At 38.9% G+C, this 26,041-nt stretch overlaps 1 protein-coding gene across 1 annotated transcript; it reads left to right on the top strand.

Moving 5' to 3' along the window:
• Window positions 1-72: 72 nt before the first annotated feature.
• On the top strand, window positions 73-25,563 carry NDC80 (NDC80 kinetochore complex component). Its single transcript, XM_072998829.2, has 17 exons — window positions 73-347; window positions 1,211-1,326; window positions 2,307-2,396; window positions 2,810-2,936; window positions 3,707-3,879; window positions 4,887-4,989; window positions 5,656-5,742; window positions 9,012-9,105; window positions 13,898-14,004; window positions 14,108-14,252; window positions 15,952-16,157; window positions 16,823-16,975; window positions 18,047-18,136; window positions 18,972-19,064; window positions 21,162-21,292; window positions 23,429-23,531; window positions 24,600-25,563. The coding sequence occupies exons 2-17, from the start codon at window positions 1,226-1,228 to the stop codon at window positions 24,735-24,737; spliced, it is 1,941 nt and encodes a 646-aa protein (XP_072854930.1). The 5' UTR covers window positions 73-347; window positions 1,211-1,225; the 3' UTR covers window positions 24,738-25,563.
• The last annotated feature ends 478 nt before the right edge of the window (window positions 25,564-26,041 follow it).

Here is a 26,041-nt window from a genome sequence, read left to right as displayed (position 1 = left end):
TCTTTTGTCCCTCGTCCGTCCACCCCTTTCTCTTACGCGAAAAACGTAACTGCTGACGTAGTGCGCTGGCGGGTAATTTTGAAAAACAAGTGAGAAGAGAGAGGGCGGAGCGGCACGAAGGGATTTCTGAGGGAAGCGACGCCGGCGGGTCGAGCGTTGGGGCCTTTCCCTCGGCTCCGCTTGCGCGCCGAGAAAGAAACTGCCGCCGCCACAGCGGACGCCGGTACTATATAGGCCTCGCTTCAGCGGGTGAGGGCGATCTCTTCGAGCCGTCTCCACTTTTCCTGCTTGTTCGGGGTGAAAAAGAAGACTTCCTTTGTCATCTGTATATATTTTTTTACTCTGAAGTAAGTCAGCTTATGCATTTGGTGGGGCTCTTTCCCCCCGGTCGATCTGTCGTGGGCTCTAGAGCCAAGGGACCAAGCCTGTCGGGGCCTGATACCGCCTTCCCTGCGAGGAACGTGGGCAGCGTTTTTCCCACGAGTCACTTCGCAGCGCTCTCAAACCCGGAGGGTGGGATTCGCGGCCTCTGGGCTCCTCCGCCGCGGGCGTCTCCTCTCCTGTCGCCGGGTAGCGAGAGGCCCGTTTACTTGGCGTTCCCAATGGAAGGCGGCGGGGGTGGGTGGGAATGCGGGATTTATTGGATACTGTAATTAGCGATCATGTTGTTTAGCAGTAGGTGTAGTTGGGAGGGTCTTTCCCTGGGCTAAACTGACTGTCTATGTTTCAGCACCTTTCCCTGATTAGCGCGTCTGCTGATTTTGTTAGTTGCTTGGAAGAGTGCCTGCAGAGCAGGCGACAACATAAATATTTCATCCAATATGGATCTCCTCTTACTACTTTTGATTCTGTTCATTTCTTTAATTTTGGAATCTCTGAAAACTGAGGGGAAAGTGTATTTTATTTTATTTTTTCTGAAAGTGGTCTCAGAGTGATCCTTTTATATAGTGGTGGCTATAATGAAAGGGGTGGGTTTGCAGGGAAACTTGTAGCGAATTCTTACTTCAGCTTTCTGTACTTCTATTGTGTAACTAAAGGAAACTGACCAAATTCCTAATAATAATTCCAATGTCGTCGTCTGGATGGTGGAGCTGCTCCCCCATCCCACTGACATGTTCTTTCCAGAGCAGTCCTGGCAAAGAAAAAAAAATGCTCCTGCAGTCAGCTCCGCAGACTTCTATAAGAGCTTTCATTCCTATTTATATTGCAGTTTGGTCTTCCAACAATGAGACGCAGCTCAAGCACAAGCCGCATCAGTTGCCGGCAGTCCATCCAACCTCTCAGGGTGCATGATACCAACAAGGCAGGACTCCATACACCTCAGACGTAAGAGGCAGTATCTATCATATTCACCAAAGGAGTACCTGTGTTAACTAATTGTGGCAGAAACCTTCGCCACTTTTAAGACAAATGCATGTATTGTAATATGGTAAACAGTTCACAGAAGCGTCTGATATAATAATAGCTCAGTGGTTTAGGTTGCCGGCTGTGGAGTTACGGGTTGGGAGTTTGATTCTTGCCTCCTTGATGGGCTGGACCCTATGATCCCTTCTAGATCTGCATTTCTAAGATGATTGTTATCATAAATGTGTTAGTTTTAATAGTGCCACATGACTCTTCAGTAGAAATTTTACTGTGATGGAGTTTTGTTTGTTTTATTTCCTAAGTACACTTTTTGAAAAGGGTGAAGCTCTGCTCTTGCTTACTTTTTATTTTGCCAGGAGTTTTAAAAGCGTATATCACAAAGTTCTAATGCACAAAAATAAACACATGCAGTACAATCTTAACTCAAAGGTATACTAATTGTAATGGATTTTGAATGAGCAGAGCCCTCTGTTTCAGAACACCTGTCCTTCTGTTGCAGAGTTCCCTTGTACTGGCTGATCTCATACAGTTGGCATAAGTGACTTATTAAACTCAGTGAACAGAAGAGACCGAGTAATTGAGGAGATGAGTTTCACCAAACTCAAACATTGTAGCTCAGGGATACTAGCAGTGTGCTAGAACAAAACTATGCCAAGATGTAGTTTTAAGTAATGACCCACATACCTGAGCTGGAAGAGGTCGGAATTGTGGCATTTTTTGTTGAAATGAAGCTATGAGTTTTGTAATTGGAGTGAGATCTGTGCTCTCACTTTATGTGTATACCAAATGACAGTAGATCACAGTTTCAGCAGAAAAGGGAATCAAGAGGAAAAGTAATTGCATGCATGAATATATTTTACTGATAGCACTGGCAGACTTTATTGAGTGGAATGTAGACAAAATTCTATTGTTTTTCATGTTTACAAATAAATATTCTTAAGGCAAGAGCGGAGGACAACCTTTGGAAAGCTAAGTACCGGGAAACATGCAGTGGGAACCTCAGAGAAGAGGACTAGTGTTTTTGGCAAAAGGTAATGTAGCACACTAACAGTACTCAATATGTACTCTCTTGGCACAATCTGATTAAGCAAATGGGCATGTGAGTGCTTAAGCACCTGAAGGGTGGTTCACAGTTCTCTTCACAGCTTGAAGAAATGCTGCAGCACAATTCTTGTGTTTGCTTAGAAGTACAGTACTATTACAATGAGTGTAATAGACAGAGATGTAGCTGTCCTTTACATCTCTGAGAATCCCATGCTCGTTCTTTCTTCCTTCCTTCCTTCCTTTCTTTCTTTCTTTCTTTCTTTCTTTCTTTCTTTCTTTCTTTCTTTCTTTCTTTCTTTCTTTCTTTCTTTCTTTCTTTCTTTCTTTCTTTCTTTCTTTCTTTCTTTTTTGCAAGACAATGAAGAGTTGCACTGAACTGATCTTGCTGTCGTGTTTCTAGGTCCAGTGGCCCTGGAAGCCTTCGAAACAGCCAGTATGGTGTATTTGGAAGTATGGAAAAGATCAAGGAACCTAGGCCACTTCATGACAAAGCATTTATTCAGCAATGTATCCGTCAACTCTGTGATGTATGTGACATTAATAAACTACTTGTAGTTGGACAACATTTCATTGGTTTTAGTTGGTTAGATTTGTTAACATATTGTTTGATTGAAATTTTGCCTACAAATGATCCTCCTTATCTTCTAAGGTTAAAAAACAAGGATGAAAATAGGCTAAAGAAGCAAAATTAGTTTGTTTCCAAAAGTTATAAATTCTTGGTCAGCGATGGCGAGCCTATGACACACGTGCCACAGCTGGCACGCAGAGCAGCTGGTCGCCAGATCACTACTCCCACACACACAGCCAAATCTGCGGAGGCAGCTGCAGCCGCGGTGCTGGCGCTTCAACAGGCAGTGGGCCAGGATCTGGAGCCAGTTGATGATGGCGGCGGATCCAGAGTTGGGTCTTGAGGCATCTCCGTACCCCAGATTCCCCCTTCAACCGCCACTTCCAGTTCCGCCTCTGCCCGCTGTTTTTATTAATAGTAGTATTTTTAATTTATTTTCCAGTTTGGGCACTCGAGCCCAAAAAGGTCCGCTGTCACTGTTCTAGGTGCTAATTTCTTTTTCACAAGGACAGGACTAACATCGCATTTTAAGTAAAATCTGTCTTCCTGCAGAAGTAATTTTTGTTTACATGCAGATATGTGTAGTCCTTGAAGTAGTGTAACAAATCAGTGGAAATTTCTTAGACTGAATGTTGGCCCTAATTTGGATCTTATATGACTTCAAACTGTTATATTGTTTGCCTTGAAATCTAACATATGTGATAGATGTATTTCTGTCTTTTCTGTCAGTTTCTTACAACATATGACTATGGTCCTACTGTCTCTGTCAAGTCACTCCAGACACCATCTGTTAAAGATTTTGTGAAAATCTTCAGTTTTATATATGAACTTATTTGCCCTTCCTATGAACTTCCTAGTACAAAGTTTGAAGAAGAGATCCCAAGAATTTTTAAAGAACTTGGGTATGTATCAGACTAATATACCTTTTGACTAAGGGAGAACATACAGCTTACAATCACTTCTGGGACAACCACTGTCATGCTTGTAGTGTATTTTATAAACTGAAGATTATATTATTGATTTTATTATCTGTGACCTACCCAAGATATTCCTTATGATTACTGCATTTGTTCACATTTTTGTGATGTAAAAGCAAACACAACATTTCTGTACATTCTATATAAAGTACAGAATCCTTTTGGATTTATGCCGTATAAATTCCAAACGGTGTAAATGGTGTGTGTGTGTTCTGGCTGTTTGAGCCTCAGACATACATAGGTTGTGTATACAGTTATATTCATGAATGTGTAACAAAATTTCAAAAACTGCAAATTTCTCATATATGTTTGGGTGTCTGGCTGCATAGTTCGATTTCCCGCTGTGCCTCCTGTTAGTAGAGCCAGCCTGTGTGGTCTTGGGCAAGCTGCACAGTCTCAAGATGTCCCCTGAAGAAGGGAATGATAAACCACTTCTGTATATTCTCTACCTGGAAAACCATGAAAAGGGTCACCATAAGTCAGTATTGACTAGATGTATGATGAGGATTATTATATGTAATATTTCACAGATTAATTCTGGCCATTATATACTTCAGGCTATCATTTCACATTTAGTATTGATATTGTATTAGTATTAATATTGAACAGTTGCCACTGCTGGCTCATTATTTAAAAGTCACTGATATTTTAAATCTTCTGCATACCTACACAGATGTGCTTCCTATTGGATTCACTAGGTCTTATCCCAAGATAAGGATTGTACTCTCATTCGCTGCTATTCTTTAGGTGTCTATCATAAATGTAGAAATCAGGAACAATTATCCTTACAGTTTTGTGTAATAAAACAATCAGATGGAATCAAAGATCCATATTATACAATCCTTAATATATACTATTTTCCTCAATATTATAACTGCATGCAGTTTTTAATATTAACATTTTTACCATAAAAATTTGACCTTTTTTCATAGGTATCCCTTTGCTTTGTCAAAAAGCTCTATGTATACAGTGGGAGCACCACATACATGGCCTCAAATTGTAGCAGCATTGGTCTGGCTGACAGATTGTGTCAAGGTATCATAAAGCTTGCAGAATATTTCTCTTTACTTTCATAATTATTTGGAAATAAATTGCGCATGAAGAGCTCATTTGCTGTTTGATCTTGATCCATTCATAAAATGGAAATATTTTTCATCTGTTTTTGCTCAATTGAGAGCAGAATATCATTTTGGGCTCAAAGTTCTTTGAGTATAAACATTCATACAACTTTAATATTACGGAATGTCTATGTCTTGTGTTGCCTTAGAAGGGGGGTCTCCAAACTATGGCCCGTGAGCCACATCTGGCCCGCCTTGCCATTTTATCTTTCCTATTCCCTTCAGTCTGGGGGGGGGGCGTCCAGGAAGGCGGTGTGTGTGTGTGTGCGCGCACGTTCCTGTTCCTTCGGCCTCTGATTTAAGTGAGATGTAAGGAACAAATTTCTATGGCTGTGTTTTTGCCGAGAATCTTCCCAATTATTTATATGAACTCCATAAGCTGTACTCTGTACCCTTTGTATGCTTGTATGTATTTATTATGCCAATAAAGGTATCTATTATTATTATATATGAACTCGAAAACACTGCTTCATATCAATGTGGACTGGTCTAGAATATGAACTATTTAGTATATTTATACAGCTATAGTATCTTAAGATGTTACTGCTTACACATTTTAATATACTATCATTTTCCTTTTCAGTTGTTCTTTTGCTTGAAAGAAAACCCACAATCATTTGATGAAGAACAGCCTATAGGAGAAACTGAGGATGGAATAGTACACAACAAGGTATCTCAACTATTTTCCATGAATTTACAGGATATGTATATTTTACACTAAAGAGTCACCCTTTAGAACTGTAAAATACTTATTTTTGCTATTTGTGAAGAATGCCAGGTCACCACAGAGAAGATCCACTGTCCACTCAACTACACTTCAAGGCCAAAGATAAAATTCTTGCTCCAGAAGGTGGAAGATGCATTCTTTCTCTCATCCAATTATTTCAGCATTTTTATAGATTTGAGAGAATGATTAACTCCTTCATTGCTGGCATTCTCACAGTATTAACTATAATTTTCCAGAGAATGCCAGACAACTGGATCTAATCTAAGTGAAATACAGTTGTCTTTGACTAACACCCACAGGCTTACACAAAATTTGGTTGATGACATGTGTAAAAGTAAGTCTTGCACATTGGATATTTCAGATTTCCAACCTAATAGCTATAAAAAATCCACCTTTTGATCTTGACTTTCCTGCCACACTTAGAACTATCTTCTCCTTGACAGAAGTTACAGGCAAACGGATACAAAAATAACTGATCACCCCATTCTGTGTCCTCAATGGCAATTACTTGCCACATTTTGCTACACTATTCCTTGGCTAAATGTAGCTTACTGTTTAGGCCTGAAGTATTTGTAGTATCTGTCACCAATCCACTGCACTCTTCAGTGTTTTGGAATTGTTCAAACAGCCATTTTTAGCTGATAGTTTTGGCCAGAGATGTCAAGCTTTTATCTGCTAAGGACCATATTGCATCTAGAGTGATTTGTCAGGAATTGTATGCTTTTTTTCTTTGTTTAATTTTGTTTAATTGTTTAATTTTATTTTCAAAACTATTGGGTAATGGGAAAGGAATACAAAAGGCAAAGGGCAGGGGGGGGGATGGAAAAAGGGTTTTGAGAATAAGAAAACATCAAATGCATAATCATTCAATCTTTCATATCAAGTATATAAACATCTAATCTATTCATGTTCCAATAAAGATTCATTTTCTACTTTTTCTTCTTCTTCTTCTTTTGACTATTTTGTCTATGTATTAACCTCTTTAGCTTTCAACTTATACGTGTAATACAGCTTAAATCTATGTTATTCCCACAGCATCAGAACACCAAGGCCAATTGTGAAATATATCCCCTCTTTCACCCTCCTTTTTTCTTGAGAATACACTCAACAGACCCAAAATAATATAAATTCTGCTCTCCCCTCCACTTTCCTCCCTGTGCTTGTTTTGTATCTGCAACTCTTTTTTCTTCCATATTTTAAAAGGGGGAACAATATCATTCAAAGTTTGCTTTTCAACCTCAATTTTCTTACCTGCTATCACTACATCGCTTACTGGGTGGCCCTCCATCCCTTGTATATTGTCTGATATCTTCATCAATACAACCGGTTCTGAGATCTCTTTTTGGTGTAATTTAACCTCCGCTACCTTCCCTCCCCTAGAGCCTCCAATCACGTCTTCCATCTGGTCAATATAATAATTTACCTGCATGAATTTTTGCAACAGTGACATCTGAAAAGAGGTTTTCCAGTCTAGCCACCGGTCTGTAATTTTCTCAGGGGGAGGTTCCATTTTCTGTTTCCACTATTTTCACTTAAAATTCCCTCTCCCCTTTACCCCAATACACATCCAATATTTCTAATATTTCACCTTACAACTATACAATATTAGCAATAAGATAGCAGGTACATTCAAGTAAGAGATGGAATCTAAAACATGAATCTCTCAAGTGTCTTTGTAGTCCAGTCCTTTTCCACATCGCTGATAACTTTCAGACCGGTTGCTTCTTCTTTTCCCTTCTTTTCTCTTCTCTAAGTTTGTTTTAACCTTCACCCGGCAAGACTCTATTATTAGAATGTCATTTGTCAAGATCCCAGTTCAGTTCAAACCACATAGCCCCCAGTTCACAGCTCACAGTCCGTTCTTCTCCCTTTTACTTCCAGAGGCTTCCTTCTCCTCCCCCGAAAAGGGAGGTCCAGCAATCAGGGTCCCGGCAGATATATTATCCACGGAAAGCAGACTCCCATACAGTCTAAAAATATATATCCAAAGAGGAAAAGGGTCCAAAGTGAACAGCTTGCAACAGAATTTATTTTTTCAAAGCCTGTCAGTTGATTCTTCAAGAGTTATTTTTCCTCCTTTAATGGAGACACGAGCTATTTCTGCCTGGCTGTTCCTTTAGAAATGACTCGACCTTCAGCTTGAGTAAAAGCTGGTATGCTAGAAATGCCGCTCCTTATCTCATTTGGTCATAAATTTGCACACAATCACTTGTTCTTTATTTAATGAGGTTTTTCATAGAACAAGGGCTTCCACTTACTTTGATGTATACTTTCGCCGTGCTTCTGTTTTCTTATTCTCGGCGAACGGAGCTGTCTGGCTAGTTGCCAAAAATGGCGCCCGTCTTTGTGCTGATGTGAATTTCCAGAAGAAAGAAAAATCGAGTTGCTGCCCAATCTTCTAACTTCTGTGGCTCACCAACTGCTGCAGAAGGGTCTCTCCTGACTCTTCCTTGGCTTCCCCGTTTCTGGGAGGGTCCCAGACCGAAGTGGTTCTAGCTTTTCCCTGGAGCTATTCCCGAGAGCTGCTAGCTTCACCAAGACGAAGCTCCTCCTCAATGGCAATTACTTGCCACATTTTGCTACACTATTCCTTGGCTAAATGTAGCTTACTGTTTAGGCCTGAAGTATTTGTAGTATCTGTCACCAATCCACTGCACTCTTCAGTGTTTTAGAATTGTTCAAACAGCCATTTTTAGCTGATAGTTTTGGCCAGAGATGTCAAGCTTTTATCTGCTAAGGACCATATTGCATCTAGAGTGATTTGTCAGGAATTGTATGCTGACAACGCGGAGGCTGACGCTATCTGATAAGGCAGTACCTAAATAACAATAGGGACCCAGCCCCACAGTATTGTCTCTTACCTGTGACATGTCAGCCATCACTAAATCTAGATTCATGTTAGTGATGTCCACAAAATCAACAAGATTCAATAGATGTTAAAGTGTTAGAATCAATGTAACTGGAATATGGGGCTATGCTCTCTGTGTCTCCTAAAATACAAAAGCAAAAGTTTAAAATTGTTGTATTACTACAAAATGCATTTTAGCTGTGTCTAAAAAGTGAGTTAATTTTACCATACATTGAGAGAAAGAAAGAGATCTTGGTTGTTTACTTGTATTTTGCAGAACTGATTATTTTGGAAGGTTATATTAAAATGCTAATTCACTTCTATATATTTACAATAAAACTAACTCTCATGATTTTGTTTTCAGCTCTTTTTAGACTACACTGTAAAATGTTATGACCATTTTATGAGGGGCAGAGACACATTTGAAGAATTCGATGCTGAAGTACATTCCAAGTTAAGTAAGTTTCGTTTTAAATTTTAGTAGAATGCAGTAACCGATCATGTTTATCAAAAAAGGGAAGCTATGTCACTTTATTTTAGCTAAAAAGCATCTTACAGACCATCTGTGAGGAAAACAATTACAGAGAACATTTTATTTTAAAGCATTGTGAATCCATATTCCCTGAAGTATGATTCCTCTGTAAGCAAATTGCACAATCTTAGTTTTGAAGATTGCAAAATCAGATGTTTTAAAATGGGGGTGGGGGTGGGTACTATACTTCCAGCCACTTTTGGCTTCATTAGGAGGAAGTGATACAGCGTGTTGGGAGGAGGGTATTGTCCTCTGGATTTGTTAAAGTTGCCTTAATATATAGATGAGAGATATAGATTTCTCATCTATATATTAAGGCATAAGCTTTCAAGAACCTAGTTCATCTACTGTGAATCTTGAAACATTGTACCTGAATATTTCTTAACGCTTGTCACAAAGAGGGACTACAAACTATCAGCAATATTATTTCAGAGAGCACATATACCGTGTTTCCCTGAAAATAAGTCAGGGTCTTGTATTACTGTAATTTTTGCTCCAAAAATGCATTAGGGCTTATTTTCAGGGGATGTTTTATTTTACAGTTATGTCATCTTCTAGTTGCTGCACAATGCTGCACAATGGTGGAGGGCGGGATTTCACTTAACTAGGGCTTATTTTTAGGTTCGGGCTTATATTATAAGCATCCTGAAAAATCATACTAGAACTTATTTTCGGGTTAGGTCTTATTTTCAGAGAAATAGGGTAGTTACAAAGTTCTGCCTTGCAGCTTTACCTTTATCCACAATTGCATTAGCTTTGGAAAAAATATGTATATTCTGATCAATAACATAGGCACTAGTTGACATGTGAAAAGTTTTGGCTGAAATGAGCAAATTCGGTGTAAAAGAACATGGGGTTATCAATTATACAAAGACCAAAGTAGTAGTCTCTGAAAAGAAGAGAAACATATGGATGCTTGATGATATTCCTATTGAACAGTTACAAAATTGTAGAAATCTTGGTCTTTATTTAATTGCCCAGCCTTCACAAAGTCGTAATCCAAATGCAATTAACCTGAAATCATCTCATTCTCTTTTGCGGTTTATCAGAGTTCATGGGGGGAGCTTGGTTGCTTCTGCAGTTGAGATGTTTGCTAAGAAAATACTGTAGTACACAAAATGATATATGTGGCAGAGATATGGGAATATGCAAAAGCACCTTGTTCAAAAGTTGGTCCCAAACACTTTTATATGATCTCTCAGAACTGTCCTCCTTCAGCTATGCTGCACATGAAAAGGTTGAAGTGGGATTAATGCAAACTGAAATGCATTCAACATTGTGCTTGGTATGCATTGCCTGAATTGACCCTGTAGGAGTGACTCTTGCCTTCCTAAAGACCAGTTTAAACCATTTGAATGACCATCCTGATAGTCCTGGGTAAACTTTGTTAGACCCATTTTACACAGTAACAGGATTGATACAGAGTACTTGCCCACCTTTGTCTCTTTCAGAGTTAAGCAACTGTTCAAAAAAGTTTCTTTACTCTTAAGTGGCGGGACCTCTGTACCATCTCACAAATGTCTTGTTGGTATATACAAAACATGATTTGGTTTGGAAAATTTTGTTAATCTAATTGCAACCACTTTAAGAAAATCATTCACAACTCTGCACTTCCAGTATATGCCATCATCCAATTTGGAGAGGAGATATGAGAATGTCCCATTTCACCAAAGATTCGGCATTTCTGGATCTGCAAAGATATTTTTCATTTATTGAATTGCTTTTTATGTATATGAGCATGCTGGCTGGATAGCTCAGTGGGTTAGATATTTGGCTGCACAACCGGAAGTTGGGAATTCAATTCTCCACTGGGCATCCCAGAAGAGCCAGCCTATCTGGCCTTGGGCAAAGCTGCAAGTCCCAGGGCACCCCAAGAAGAAGAAAATGGTAAAACTTTTCTGAGTTTTCTCTACCTGGAAAACCAAGGAAAAAGGTTGCCATAAATCATAACTGACTTGACAGCATATACTACTACTTTTTGTTACTATTATTGTTATTTAAAAACACCAGGCACAGTCAATCAAAACTATAAAAATATTGACTGGTATTATATAATAGGTACAAGTTTTAACCAATTATAATTATATGATCACTCCAGAAATGCTGCACTCTAGTTGGACTAGCTTTTTAAACAAACTCAAGGAAGCCAGATCAGGCAATCACAGGGTTTTAATATTAAATATTAATACAGAATAATGGGATGCAGGTACATGTCCATACTGTCAAGCCACTATATCTGTGGAAGATATCAGTCAGTGTGCTATTCTTGATTAAATACTATTTATGTCCCCTATGAAAATAATTTACATCATTAATTAAGTTATGACCAAGTAGTCAGTCTTGTATGGTTCGGCAGTAGAGAAATGTTATGAACTAGTTGAAGATTGTTGCTTCAATTTCTGTTATCCTTACATCCTTGCCTTTCTTCCCTTTGCCTTAAATTTGCCCTATCTTCTTGCTATGTCATCCATGTTCTCTGTTCACCTTTCCTTGAAAGTCAGCAGCTCAAGATAATATTTGTGGTAGTTGGAAGGTACATACATACTTTATTGTTACAGCATCAAGCCATACATAAGACAAAACTGAATGCAAAACTTCAAGAACTGGCATAAGCTGCAAAAAGCCAGACCGGACAAACAACTAGTAAAATATCTGAAACAACAAATATGGTGATATAAAACCAAGGTCTAAGGGTTTGGCTGGCTATTATGGCATGCCGCCCAAAAACAGTGAAACCACCCTACCACATTCCATGAGAGTATTCTGAGCGGGGAGATTAATATTTGTCATTCTGTTTTATCAATGTTATCCAAGATTTTTTCGGCATCATTAAATACACATCCATTGCGATTAAAGGAGGCCCTACTTATTTATTTATTTATTTATTTATTTTATTGATGCCGGAGGTGGTAGGTGAGATAACTTACTGTCTATTTGCCCATTTGGCTCTTGATTTGTAGCTCCTAGGACAAATGTTGATGGTGTGGTTAACGGTATCCTAACCTCCTTAACATTTGTCAGCTCTAACCCCCATGGGGTATCACTTACTAACATGGAGGGGTCTCCCCTGCTGCTAGCTAAAAGCTGGTCCATAACAATTAGGAAGAACTCCTCTGCATCATTAGACCCACATTGTCCTGTATGTTTCCCCCTGATGTATTAGCAGGCCTTGCTGAGTTCTGGAGCCAAGAGCGCAGTTCTTTTAACCTGTCCAGAATCTCTTATTGTACTTCCTTTGACGGGCCCAGAGAAGCTGCCAGTGGCCCTATCTCCACCAGATCTACCGTATGACTACCCTCATTATGTGCAGTGTCCGTTAAATCTGTCCACGTGATTAGGTCAGTTTCCATAGCTATCTCTGTCCTTGGTTTCGGTATTAGCAATGTTCTTCTTGCCAACTCTTTATCAGGAGTGAAATTTGGGAGGAGGGGATAAATCCTGGTGTATTGAAACACTCTGGTTGGGAATAGTCAAAATTTCTTTAATAAGAGTCTCTTCCTCAGTAGCAAAGATGGATATATTTTTTTGTTTAGATCAATAGCAGTACTTTTTGTACCTAGTTAGATTTGTTTAAGGTTTCAACTGAAATTAGGTCCTCTGATAAGGGAGGGGTCTTTAAGAGGAAGTTTAGATGTCTTACTACTTGGTTCTTAGTAGACCAATTTATTTATTTTCCTTTATATGAGCAGACCGTTAGGCAGATTTTTCGGGGTTACAGGGAGAGAGCAAATGTTTTAAAATCCTCCTCTGTTTTTCTTAGGCTTCCATCTGAATGCTGCCCATACTGTGGAAAATTGGGGGAAGTTGTCGTTATGAATGCCTTACTTTTTACTCCGTACCACTTCTGGGTGTTTTCCCAAATAGGTCTGCGTTGTTATTTACAGGAGCTAGATTTTCCCCTCAATCAAAGCTCTTCATTTGAGAGGAGATTTTTTTCCAAGAATATAGCTAGATCTTTAACAGCTTTCAGTATAAAGCCTGTAGTTCTCTCCATAGTTCTCTTCCTCTGCTTCATCTGTCCTTGGTTTCGGTATTAGCAATGTTGTTCTTGCCAACTCTTTATCAGGATTATTGATAAAGAAATTCTGTGTGAATTTCATTCTATGGGTATACTATGTATATACTTACAATGACAATAGATTTGATTTGATTTATTTCAAGCCCTCTTTTGGTCTCCTCCTTTGTTGTCTTTCGGCCTTGTGAGTTTACCTCGTCATTGGGCTGCCCCACCTCTGTATCAAACAAGATTGCTGCTTGTGTGTCCTTCTCTCCCTTTTGATTACCTTCATAGCTATCACTTTCAGCCAGGGGAGAGAAGGAGTGGGATGTGGGAATGGGGAATATAAATTCAGGCTCTGCAGTAAAAAAAAATCCATTCTTTTGGTTTGTTTTGAAGCAGGAAGGGAAAGTAAATCTTTATCTGCATCGCGGAGGTGTTTCCCAACACCCATCTTGCTTGAGAAGGAATGTTTTAGTAACAACTCACCACCTCCTACAGGTCTTGTCCTGGCTTTCACTACCACCGTCACCGGTTAGCTGTAGGGAGTCAGATTGATTAAATTTTTAGACTTAGCCTTTCTAAATATACCTGTTAAAAACTGTTTTAGATAGGGAGCAGAGCTTAGTATAGACGCTGCCTCCTCTCTCACTGGAACCAGAACCTCCTCTATGTTCAGTATAATAAATGTGTTGAGTTACTCTGTTTTGCTTTCTTTCAGAGGAACTTTTTAAAGTACATGAAAATCGTGTAGAGGCTCTAGAAGAAGAATTGAAAAGGTTGAATAAAGAGATTGCAAGTCGTGAAAAAGAGAGAGAAAGTGAGCCGGTTAGTAAATGTCTGCATGATTGTGTGAAGGAGATATACACACAATTGCAGTACTTTAACTAAATGTCAATCTTCCTGCTTTATTTTTTTACTTCTGTTAAAGGACCGTCTAGTGACTCTAAGAAAACTGAAGTCATCTTTACAGGCAGATGTTAAAAAATATGAAGCTTACATGGACAATTTGGAATCTCATTTGAACAGTATCAGTCAAAAATCAGAGAGTATTACTGCGGATCATGAGGCTGCTGGTGAGGATCAAGTGTTGATAACAATTTATTGCATTCTTCCTGTTGATCAAGAACTCCCTGAAAGGAATTACTTACAGTGTAGATATTGAAACTTAAAGATCAGCATGGAAAAAAAAGCTATTTTGGAAATACTAAGGGAAGAGGAACGACGACAACAAAGCAAAAAAGCCATTATTTTTTTAACACTATAGGCAATATTTATGGCTCTAAATTATATGATTAGTTCTTCTGAGGTCTTGTATACTATTTATTTATATACTGCGATGGTCACACACCTTCACCCAACACTGTTTCTGTGTAACTCCCAAGTCTAATGAAAAACTCTGAATAGTTCACTCTTATACACACTCTTCCGTTCAAAACAGAATCTCTGTAGCCAAGAACTATACAGACCAATCTGTTCACAATTCCATTCATAAACATTTTACACTTCTCAACTGTCATAATTATCAGTCTTAGCACATATTCAAATACAGCTGGCAATTAATCTCAGTTACTTATCATACAAGTAAAAACAAATCTGTGCATTATCATATACAGTGCAAAATTGTTATGTCTGCATGCATATTTACATATTTCTGTACGGAATCTAGGGTCCTAAAGGAACTGTTTATATATTTTTGAACAGTACTGTATCTTAAATATTGCCTATGGGATGTGCCAAACACCTGTTCAGACAAAGTACAAACTGCCAAACCATCTCTAGTCATAACTGGCAAGTTTGCATGAGTGCTCCAAAAGGTCATAAAATCAAAGCCACTATGTTTCACACAGCCCACACGAAATGAAATCACTAGCTAACAAATTTGCACCTGTATTATAAGAAACCTCAGACCTAGAAATACTTGCTCTGTACTGGAGGGAGGTGGGAATGTAGGTTGAAGGGAGGAGCACAGTGGTGCCCCGCAAGACAATGTTAATTTGTTCCATGAAAATCACTGTTTTGCGACAATATCGTCTTGCGAAATGCGGTTCCCCATTGGAATGCATTGAAATCCGTTTAATGCGTTCCAATGTGGACAAATCATCGTCGTTTTGCGAAAATCGCCCAGAGAGAAACCGTTTTGCGAAGCACCGATCAGTTGTTAAAATCGCTGTCTTGCGAAAAACGGTCCTGAAAACACCCGTTTTGCAAGTCGCGGACCTAGCTGTCAAAATCGTCATCTTGCAAAAAACGGTCCCCAAAAAAAAGTCTTGCGAAGCACGGTCCGAAACATCGTATAGCGAAAATCACCCATAGGAAACACTATTTTGTGAAGCGCTATAGCAATTGCAAAAAACATCGTCATGTGGATTTGGCGTTTTGCGAGGTAATCATCTAGCGGGGCACTACTGTATGTAAAATTGTTCTACTGTAGTTTGTTTTACAAACATGAAACCGAGCTCATGAGATGCAAGGAACATACAGTATGTGGCCATTGAGACAAATATACCCAAGACATCAAAAGATCAAAGCTCTAGTGAAATTGTTACATCTCTGTTATAATATAAGCCATAAGATTTATTCCACCCTTAGTGATTTCAGAAGATGTTGGATAGAAGACATTTCATTTTGGATTTACTTTAACCTTTGAAATTTTATGTTCATACGCTGTTTGTAGTTTTATTCCTGAATGCTATCATGCAGTTCAACAATGTTTGTTACTTTAGTGTTTTGTCCTAGTTCTCTAATGGTTTTACATATTTCTTTTAATTTTAGCCATGGAAATTGAAGCACTGAAAGAGGAGAATGCTCGGCTGAAGCTCATCTGTGAAAATCAGAAATATTCCGTTTCAGATATTCAGAGACTAAATTGTGAAATAGAGGAGCTCCAGCAGACAGTCAACAAATTAACTAAGGAACTGGAGGCAGAACAACGGCAGTTGTGGAATGAAGAATTAAAATATGCTAGAGGAAGAGAGGCAGTATGTGAATCTAAAACCAATGTTTTGTGAAATCCATTATTATTAGTATCCTAAGGTCTTAACAATGGCATTCATATTACTTACATAAATATATATAGTTACCTAACTAAACATAAATTGGACATAAACTACATAACTGGCTATCTCATAAATTGGATTAAATGGCAGAACTTCTGATGGTAAAAGAATTATTGGTCAGATACCCATTTTACTGTTTATTCTGAGGGTTTCTGAAGCAGCTTTGGATATGAGACAGAATAATAGCATAGTATTTTTACAAAATTTGCAAAGGAAGCAAAGGGAACTAGTTAGGTAGTTTTTTTCCTGTTTGCCAAAAACTACCTCTGACTTCAGCTACAGTGGAGCATATTTTTGTTATAGCAAAGTTCTCTTATGGGTGACTATCTAGGTAGCAATTTAATAGCCATTGAAGAATTTTTTGAAATACATTTCTAAAGAAAATCTGAAAAGACTATTTTTTATGAGCAAGCATGAAACAGTTCTGAATTGAAAAAAAATGCTGGATTTGAAGACAAACCCAATGTTCTAAAACATACAAAAGTAAATTATTATAAAGCTATCCTATTTTTTGTTTTATTCATATGATCACCGTCAGGTTTAAAAGCGGTATTTTCTGTTTTGTCTTTTGCTTTTCTATTTAACAGATTGAAGCCACATTGGCAGATTATCACAGATTGGCTCGGAAGCTGAAACTTCTTCCTGTAAATTCAAAGAATTCTGGAGGCCTTGATTTTGAAATTAAGTTTAATCCTGATGCAGGACCAAACTGTCTGGACAAATACAGAACTCAGATTCGTGTATGTTTATGCTTACATTTCCCTGTCATTGCTCTTTAAAAAGTTTTGAACAAGCCGCCCAGAGACCTTTGGGTAGTGTGGGCGGCATATAAATTAAATAAATAAATAAATAATAAATAAATAAAATTCAAAACTTACACTTTTTAAATACGTTTAAACATATGGGGAGGTTAATGTGGTTTGCAGATAAAGGTCAAGAATCACTCAGTTTTTACTGGGAATCACCACTACATAATATACAGAAGAACACGCTTGAGCACTGTTTGTGTGCCAGAATACAGATCTCTGGCTTAAATCCACTGGGAAGTACCTACTGACAGAGTCTCTTGTGGTTATGTAATCTAGAGGGAGATTTTTTTTTCCTCCCCACTGCAATCCCCTATGAACTCCAAAGCCCTGCTCAGAGGACTTGGAAACCCTTTGGAGCTGGTTCAGGGAGCACCAAGGGATGTGGAGTGGGGGCAAGACCCTTTAAATAGGACTTCCCTGTGTATGATATTATAAAACTGTTCCAGGACATAAACTATTTAGTACCATAAAAGTATCTTTTTTCAATATATTTGCGAAGGCTTTCACGGCCGGGATCTAATGGTTATTCTGGGTTTTTCAGGCTCTTTGGCCGTATTCTGAAGGTTGTTCTTCCTGACGTTTCGCCAGTCTCTGTGGCCGACATCTTCAGAGGACAGCACTCTGTGCTGTCTAGAGCACTGGTTCTTAACCTTGGGTTACTCAGGAGTTTTGGACTGCAACTCCCAGAAGCCTTCACCACCAGCTGTCCTGACTGGGGTTTCTGGGAGTCGCAGTTCAAAAGCATCCGAGTAACAAAGGTTAAGAACCACTGGTCTAGAGCACAGGTTGCTGTCCTCTGAAGATGCCGGCCACAGAGACTGGCGAAACGTCAGGAAGAACAACCTTCAGAACATGGCCAAAGAGCCTGAAAAATCCAGAACTATCTTTTTTTCAGTTTATCAAAGTCAGTGTGTATGAAATTCATTAAATAAAGCTATAGGGACTGTGTGCCTTAATAAGAAATCTTCGTGTTCTTTTTCTATGCTGCTTGTATAATGGCAGACTCCCCTTCTGGACCTCATCAACAAGACAGAAGACGAAATTGCCAGTGCTACAAAGACAAAAATTAGTTTAGAGGATGCCTTAGAACAGGTGAGTGTCTAACTACTTTGGCCTCAGTAAGAAGCCCAGAGAAATAAATGGAAATAAGTGCATACAGTAGGTCAGGGGTGAGCAATTAATTTCTATAGGGGGCCACATGAAAAATCTGTGTTTGCGGGCCGAACCAACTTTACTTACAAATAAAATGAAACAGTGATGTTATGATTGTTTTTATTTTAAACTTGTTAATCTTCACAAATACTGAAGAGGTTTTTTGCGGTATGTTAAATATAAGCAACCAATCAACTTTAGACAAAAAGCTCTAAATGGTTTTGATGTTGAATTTGTTCAATGAGAGAAATCCAGTCTGTCTTGGCCTTGAACAAGTGCTTGAACACCGGACTGGAGTGACGACGAGCAAGCTGGACGGGAGTGGCTTGCGGGATATATGTGGCCCTCGGGCTGCACTTTGTCCAGGTCTACAGAAGGTGTAGCTTTTTTCTTTAGCTTGCCCTCCCTGGGGCAGTTTTCTTCCACTGATGTTCAAGCACAGGTGGCTGGTATGCAGGGCGGGAGATAGCTGATAGAAGAAGAAAGGTAAGATGAGGAATTGTTGGAAGGATTTCAAACCCTCATCAGCTGCAGTCTGGTTTCTGAGTTCTCAACAGGTGCAGTCTGCCCATTTTTAAACCCATCACTGCACATAGACAAAAGCAAACATGTAGATTCTCCAGATGCAAAATCTGAACAGATTGTTGATTTGGGATTGTTTCCTGATCGCTTAACATGTTGGGAATGGCCTGGCTTATCATCACTGCAAGATGCACTTGCTGTTCTCACTTTTTCCTGCTGACACCTTTTACTAATTAAATTCACATTCTTAAAGGTGAGCAGGATGGAAGCAGAACAGATCAGCAGTGTGAAAATGCTAAGAGAAGAAGCCCAAAAGCTTGAAGATCTTTGTCAACAGAAAGTGAAGGTAGGTGATGTATTTCTATATAGATTTGGATATTGACAAATGTGTTACTTGAAGGGTGATTGATTTATTCATTATAAATGTATGACATTTGTTTGTAAATAAATATTTTCAAATTGATTACTAGGAGACAGAACATGTTACTTTTAAAAGTTATTACAGTCGTGCCCTGCTGGACGATTACCCTGTTTAACGATGAATCCGCTTAACGTTGACTTTTTGCGATCGCAAAACGATGGTTTAAATGGGGTTTTTTCGCTGTACGATGATTGTTTCGGGAACCGATTTTCGCTTTACAACGATCAGCAAACAGCTGATCGTCGGGTTTCAAAATGGCCACCGGCTGAAGAAAATGCGCCCCCCCTCCCCGCTGTTTTTAGGACTGATTTTTCGCAATACAGGCACCAAAAATGGCCGCCCTTATGGAGGATCTTTGCTGGACAAGCAGGTATTCAGCCGATTGGAACACATTGAATGCATTTTCAATGCGTTTCAATGGGTTTTTCAATTTTGTTTGACGACATTTTCGCTGGAATGCATTAACGTTGTCAAGCGAGGAACCACTGTACTTGAAAGTGTTGCGTTCACTTCTCCATGAGGCTATAATGCATTCCAAACATAGGCTGTTTCCAGACAATTGTCTACTACCATTACAAATCAAAATGTACTGTGCAACTATTCTGTCTTGTCCTCAATGTATTTTTCTCACCAACAAATGAATTACAGGAACAGTGCTGGTGAAAAAACATGAAAAGTTCTAAATGATTGATTTTGCCCTCTTAGCACCTGAGAAAAATCTGTAATGGGCAGGGCAATTCCATGAGAGATGTGCAAAGGCCCCAAGACTCAGCCCACAACCAGATACAGATGCACAGATTGATGCCTCTCCTGTCTTTTGCCCTTTGGGTGATATTCTGACCTAATTGTTGTCCAGGTCAATGATGGCATTTATGCATTGCCCAGTTCTCTGCCAACCCCCCAACTCCCAAACCTGCAATTGGGAAAAAGAAAATAGAATAGAAATGCAGATAGAAAAGCTACTTCTTTGAATGGTGCAGGCAGGACTAAAGGGCCTCTGGCCAACAGCAGTTTGAAAAGGCAGGTCATCTGTTTGTTTTCCATGGATCCACCAGAGGAAGGCCCTGGGATTACCGTATTTTTCTGTGTAAAAGACTATACTTTTTCCTAAAACCTTGTGGGAAAAATTTAGGGCTGTCTTTTACACAGAAGTAAGCCAAGGAGAAAACTGCGGTAGCAAAACTGCCTACCCTATGCTCATCAGTGGGGTCTGGAGGTACTTCCGTGCTGGGACCCACCTGCTCCATTTCTGCTTCTGCTGCTGCTTCACAGATCTGAAGTAGTGGGCGCTGTTCCTTCTCGCCTGCAAGTGGATCTGGAGTGGGGTGTGCATGCACACCATGGTGCTTAGGAAATGGAAAGGTAAAGCAGCAATGAAAGGGCTGCTGGATCGCAGCCCTTTGATCGCTGCTTTACCCCTCCATTTCCGCAGCCGGGCTTAGGAAGTGGAGGGGGAAAGCAGCAATCAAATTTTCTTATTTGGGATTGGAGAAGTGGGGGTCGTCTTTGTGACGTTAACCTCCTTGAGGCACCTACATTTTGTGCCCTCACAAAGGCTCCTGTAGCATTTTGCTCTCGCTGCCACCAGTGGATTACCTCAATCCACAAAATAATGATGTTTGATCAGACATTTGTATTGTGAATGCAAACAATACAAGTGCAAACACTCATTTATTAAAGTGAAGCCAATTTATTAATTACAGAAGTTCTTCAGATGTACATGTATTCTCTTTGCCATATAATTTCCACCTTATCTATTTATCTTAACCCGTCTCTAACTATCTCTTCTGACTGACTCACTCACTCCTGACTGACTCCTCTCAGGCTCTGCCTTTTAACACCTCTCTCAGCTCCGCCTCTTGACCACATTAGCATAGACATGAATAATACATGACTTATACCTAACAAAGGGTGAACACTACAGTCTTATACATGGAAAAATATAGTAAGTCACAGAAAAGTTTCCTTTCTTGATAGTGTCTGTAATATATTATAAAGTATTAATCCATATCTCTGTTGAAGGAAGCTGAAGAAGAAGAAGAAAAGAGTATCAAAGAGCTTGAATTGTTGGAGAAACATAAAAGCTTGCTTTATAATGGAGTCAATGAAGGTGTCAGTGAGACTATGAAAGAGCTACATGAAGTTCGGTGCCAGTAAGTTGAGTAGTATATAGAATTGCCCTTTCAGATGCTGTATTCCTTACCCTAGGCTTTTTAGAAAAATGCTTGTTCATACTGTACTTGAGTGTCGTTTCTCATTCTAATGTTACACAAAGCAATTTAGAACTACCATTTAAAGTTGCAATTCAAATAAGCTCTGTTCTTCAAATCACTGAGACTTATTTTCCAGTAAATTATTATTTGTAAAATATTATCCCTAGATTTAAGTAGTAGATTATCTAAATCCTTAGCCTGTGAAAAGTGCCTCTGGTACATATGAGAGGTAAGGGTAAGAAAAGTGAATGTAAACTATGTATGTGCACATTTCATCTTTGTCCCTATGAAAATTAGGCAACCTCAGCAATATGGGACTATATGAAATGGGCATTCTTCCATAGGACTTATTTTGAAGTAAACACACACAGGATTCTTATGTAAGTTGTTAAGTTAAATCTTATGCTATAAAGATGAATTTAGAGAAATGAATTTAAATGAGGGAAGTGATACATGATGAAGTATCAAACTAGACTTAGATGAGACAGTCTTGAAGCATGCGTCATACAAATCACCATATTTTGTATAATCATTGTAATTTACGAATAGAATAGTTTTCTATAAAATTAATGCAGTATTTACCCAGCTCACTATACCATCTGGGGTGGGGGTGGGGGAAAGCTTGAAAAAAGCATTCCAAAAGAACAAGAACTTGGGTTTTTAACATTTTAATGGAAAACTTGTTTTTATCAGGTCTTTCATTAAATTACACTAAAACTCTCCTCCTCATACATATCAAAGAGTCTTTATTAAATAAAGTCCAAGGAACAGAGCCACAGTCTAGTACTAAACCCACTGAAATAGCTTGAGCCTGTTAAATAAAAGAACTGAAGTATGTTATAGAGCAGCCTTTGACCTCCCAGAAATCCTGGCCAGCAGAAGTGGTGATGAAGGCTTCTGGGAGTTGTGGTCCAAGAACATCTGGAGGCCCAAGGTTGGGGACCACTGTTTTAGAACAAGTGTCAAACTCAAGGCCCGCGGGCCAAATCTGGCCGGCCATTTCATGTGGCCCTCACAGTGTTGCCTGCTACTGTGCAGTATACAATATGCAGGCGCTTACTCAGTCACCCATAATGCTCTGCAAGGATGCGGAAATCTGCCCAACGGGACTTCTAATCCCAGCACTCCAAGCAGCAAAGAGTCAGAAAGTGCATTCGCTTCGTTGGCGTATACAGCACCTTGGAAACAGTCCTCGCTATTGCACACTCCCATTCTTATCTGCTTGCCATTATTTCTAAACTTTGATCATAGACTTTTACTTTCAGAACTAGTTATTATGTTATTACTAAAACCAGTAATAATCAAATGAGGAGGACTATATTTAATATGATAAAGAGTAGATACATTTATATAGTCCTAAAGATTCAACCGGCCCTTTGAGGGCAACCATAATGCCAATGTGGCCCAAGATAAAACTGCATTTGACACCTCTGTAGTAGAGCATTAGATTGTACTAATGATGTATTTGGCTGGCTGGATAACTCCGTGGGATGGAACTGGAGCCAGGAATATGATTCTCCTTTGTACCTTCTGCAAGAAGAGCCAGCCTGTGTAGTGTTGGGCAAGCTGCAAGGTGCCCCCAGAAATAGGGAACAGTAAATTGTATAGTGTAGACATTCTCAATCTTTTTTTCTTTTGGCCACGGCCATAAACATAAAATGAAAGAAATGTAGTCCGTATCAGCATGGTTGCATAATGAACCTTGTAAGGTGGTGTGTGAATAATCACTTTTAGCCTGTGCCCTCTTTCAAACAGGGCTCCCCAAGAGGCCAAATGGCCCCCATTGAGAATGGTTTGTGTAGTGGACAGAGTGACAGACTAGGACTCAAGACCCTGGGATCAAATCCCTGGTCAGCCACGGAACTCATTGAAGGTGTGGAACTGGTAAAGTCACTCCTTAAATATCTCACCTTAAAAAGCCCTATTAGGGTTTCTATAAGTTGGTTCTGACTTGATGGTACATAACGTAACAAACTACTTATAAGTACTCTGTACATTAAAAATGCTGGAAAGGGTCACTATAAATCGGTATTGTCTTGAAGGCAGATAATAATTATTAATGTATTTACTTCGCAGATACCAGGTGGTTATGCAAACAACATCAGAAGAGAGCTGGAAAGTGGAGAAAAATCTGCAACATCTTCTGGAATTGATATTCGCTCATCTTGAGTCAGTGGAGGTAACTCACACCATACTAGCTAAAATTGGCATAAAAAAAGAACATTAATCTGTGATTCTTTTATTTCATCAAAGGTCATATGCAGTCTGGTACTAGAACTTTTAAGTTTGCATGCAAAGAAGGTCCTGTGTTTGGCCTTTGAAGCACTGTTTCTGCAGCATAATACAGGACATTGTGATTATATCCTCTTATTTTCACATACATTCTGAAATTCCAACTTGTTTATACCTAGTAAGCTGGAAACCATTAAGCTTATGTTTTATAGCTGTTTTTTTTTCTGATTTTGGTTTGATATTTTTCTGACCATTCAAAAAGTGGGTATAGATGGCTGCTTGCTATGATGCCAAAAAAATTAAAAAACGGCCACAAAAGGTTATGCCCTTATTCTCTGTTTTGATTGTAGCTGTATATCACAGCTGTGTTTCAGAAATAAAATCTTAGTGTCTGTCTTCTGCAAACTCTACATGGATAGATATCTGCAATCAAACAAGTGATACCATTATACCTGATAACAGCAAGTAGAGATGGGCATGAACCACCATTTGGGGTGGTGTCCACACAGGTATTTCCCATCTGCTTCCCTCCCCATCCTTCTCTGCACAGTTGTCGACTCACTGGCAGCACCGGAGGCTGCTCTGCCTCCTCATCTGAGTGGACGATCACAGAGAGAAGGCAGGGGAGGAAGCATGCTGTAGCCAGTGAGTGGGAGTTTGCATGGGGGAGGGAAGCACGTGGTGCCTACAGAACACCTGTGCAGGTGCTGTGTTGAACTGTGGCTTTTGCCCATCTCTACCAGCTAGTGATATGTATGTAGGATCAAGCTTCTCTGTGGATCATGATACCTGGATCAGTGCAAATATTTTTCAAGAAAATAGATCCATTCCATTATATTGCTTTTCATAATGTTTCATTATTGCAACATTATTTTTATAAAAATAAAACATATTACAGATTCCTGTTGAAATTTACCTAATCTGAACAAAATCTAAGATTTCATAGATATATTTCTGAATATAAATGGAAACAAAATACTGGACTCTAATCTGACCTGTCATAATTTTATTCTAGAAGTACCTGACTGAACAGAATACAAACATTGATCGAGAATTTCATGAATTTATGTCAGAAGATCCATTGGCTAGTTTAAGAGAAATCCTGGACAGCTACAAAAAGAAGGCCAATAGTTTGTGTGCCATAGAGGACTGAATGAAAATGTTACCTGCACTGGATATAAATGTATTCTGATATGGTTAACCATGTTTATTTCTACACACACAATCTTTTTTATTACAATGTATGTATTTCGTATATGAGAAAATTGTTTGAAAAATAAAATTATTTCCCTTATAGCTCATTGATTTAGCAATATAACTTACTAATAACTCATTAATAACCCTCTCAAAGAGGAGGGAGTAGTGGTTAATCAATTTATTGCCATGGACAAATCGGCATGCCTCTGTACACACAAGGGAGAATTGCATTGCACAAAAATATTGCAATTTACATCAAAATGCTTATAAAAGAAATACGTGATTTTTTTAGAGTTTCTAAAAGGCTCAGGAATTCCATCTCCCCGCTTCTGTGGAAAGTGGTTATTTCCGTTATGCTTGCAAATCTGCTTGCTATTGCAAGGATCCCATTTTGGAGTTGGGCTGGAAGGTTGATGGAATCAGTGATACAACTCAGACTAAATTTTAATTCAGTCTTGCACATTCTTCTTAGATCTACCACCCACTGTTTTTGCAAATCTGTGAAAGGAACCCAGCAGCTGTATTTTGTTTAATGAACTGATATGTAAAATAAGCATTTGCTAGACATGAAAACTGGATATTTGTTGAAATTTGAACATGTGTAGTTTTATTATCCTACAGCTTTACAAACTAATTTTGAAAGCTTTAGCCAGGCTCTGCTGAGGCCACTTAAAATAACCTTTTAACTATTTAAGCATATGCATATCATACAAGTATGGATACCTGTTTTTGCCCTCAAACATGATCATGTTAGATTTTGTAATAAAATTGTTTACATTGCATTCTATGTTGTGAATTGCTGCTGAGTGTTGTCCACAGTGACCTGGGGCTTTTGTTTCCAAATGTATGCCATCTAGTGTACTGCATTGTTGATCACCCCAATTTTAAATGGGGGAAAACAAAATGGCTGGAAATCACTTATGTTTTCTAATTTAAAAAAAAGAAATCAGTTTAATGATATGGGAGGTCCTGTATCTTATTTATGAAAATAGCTGCTGTGTATGGGTGGGCCATTGAATTCCCCCTCCTATATTAAACTGAATAAATCTGCTAGGGTCATTTCTCTTAGAGTGGAAGAGGGCAGCCTAGAATTGTAAGCTCTTCCTACTCCACAGGCAAGCTTAATCTATCAATCATCTTGGATAGCCTTCCATTGCCTGAGTATACCCTCCCAGTTCTTCTCCTGTCTAGCTCCAGTGAACTAGTTCTTCATTAAGCTCCATTCTTTAAGGTCATAGAAAATTTCCTTTTCACCTTATT

This window comes from Pogona vitticeps, chromosome 4 (assembly GCF_051106095.1).
Source record: "Pogona vitticeps strain Pit_001003342236 chromosome 4, PviZW2.1, whole genome shotgun sequence".
Classification (NCBI taxonomy): Eukaryota; Metazoa; Chordata; class Lepidosauria; order Squamata; family Agamidae; genus Pogona; species Pogona vitticeps.
Note: the sequence above shows the minus strand (reverse complement) of the source record. Positions and strands in the feature narration are given on the sequence as shown.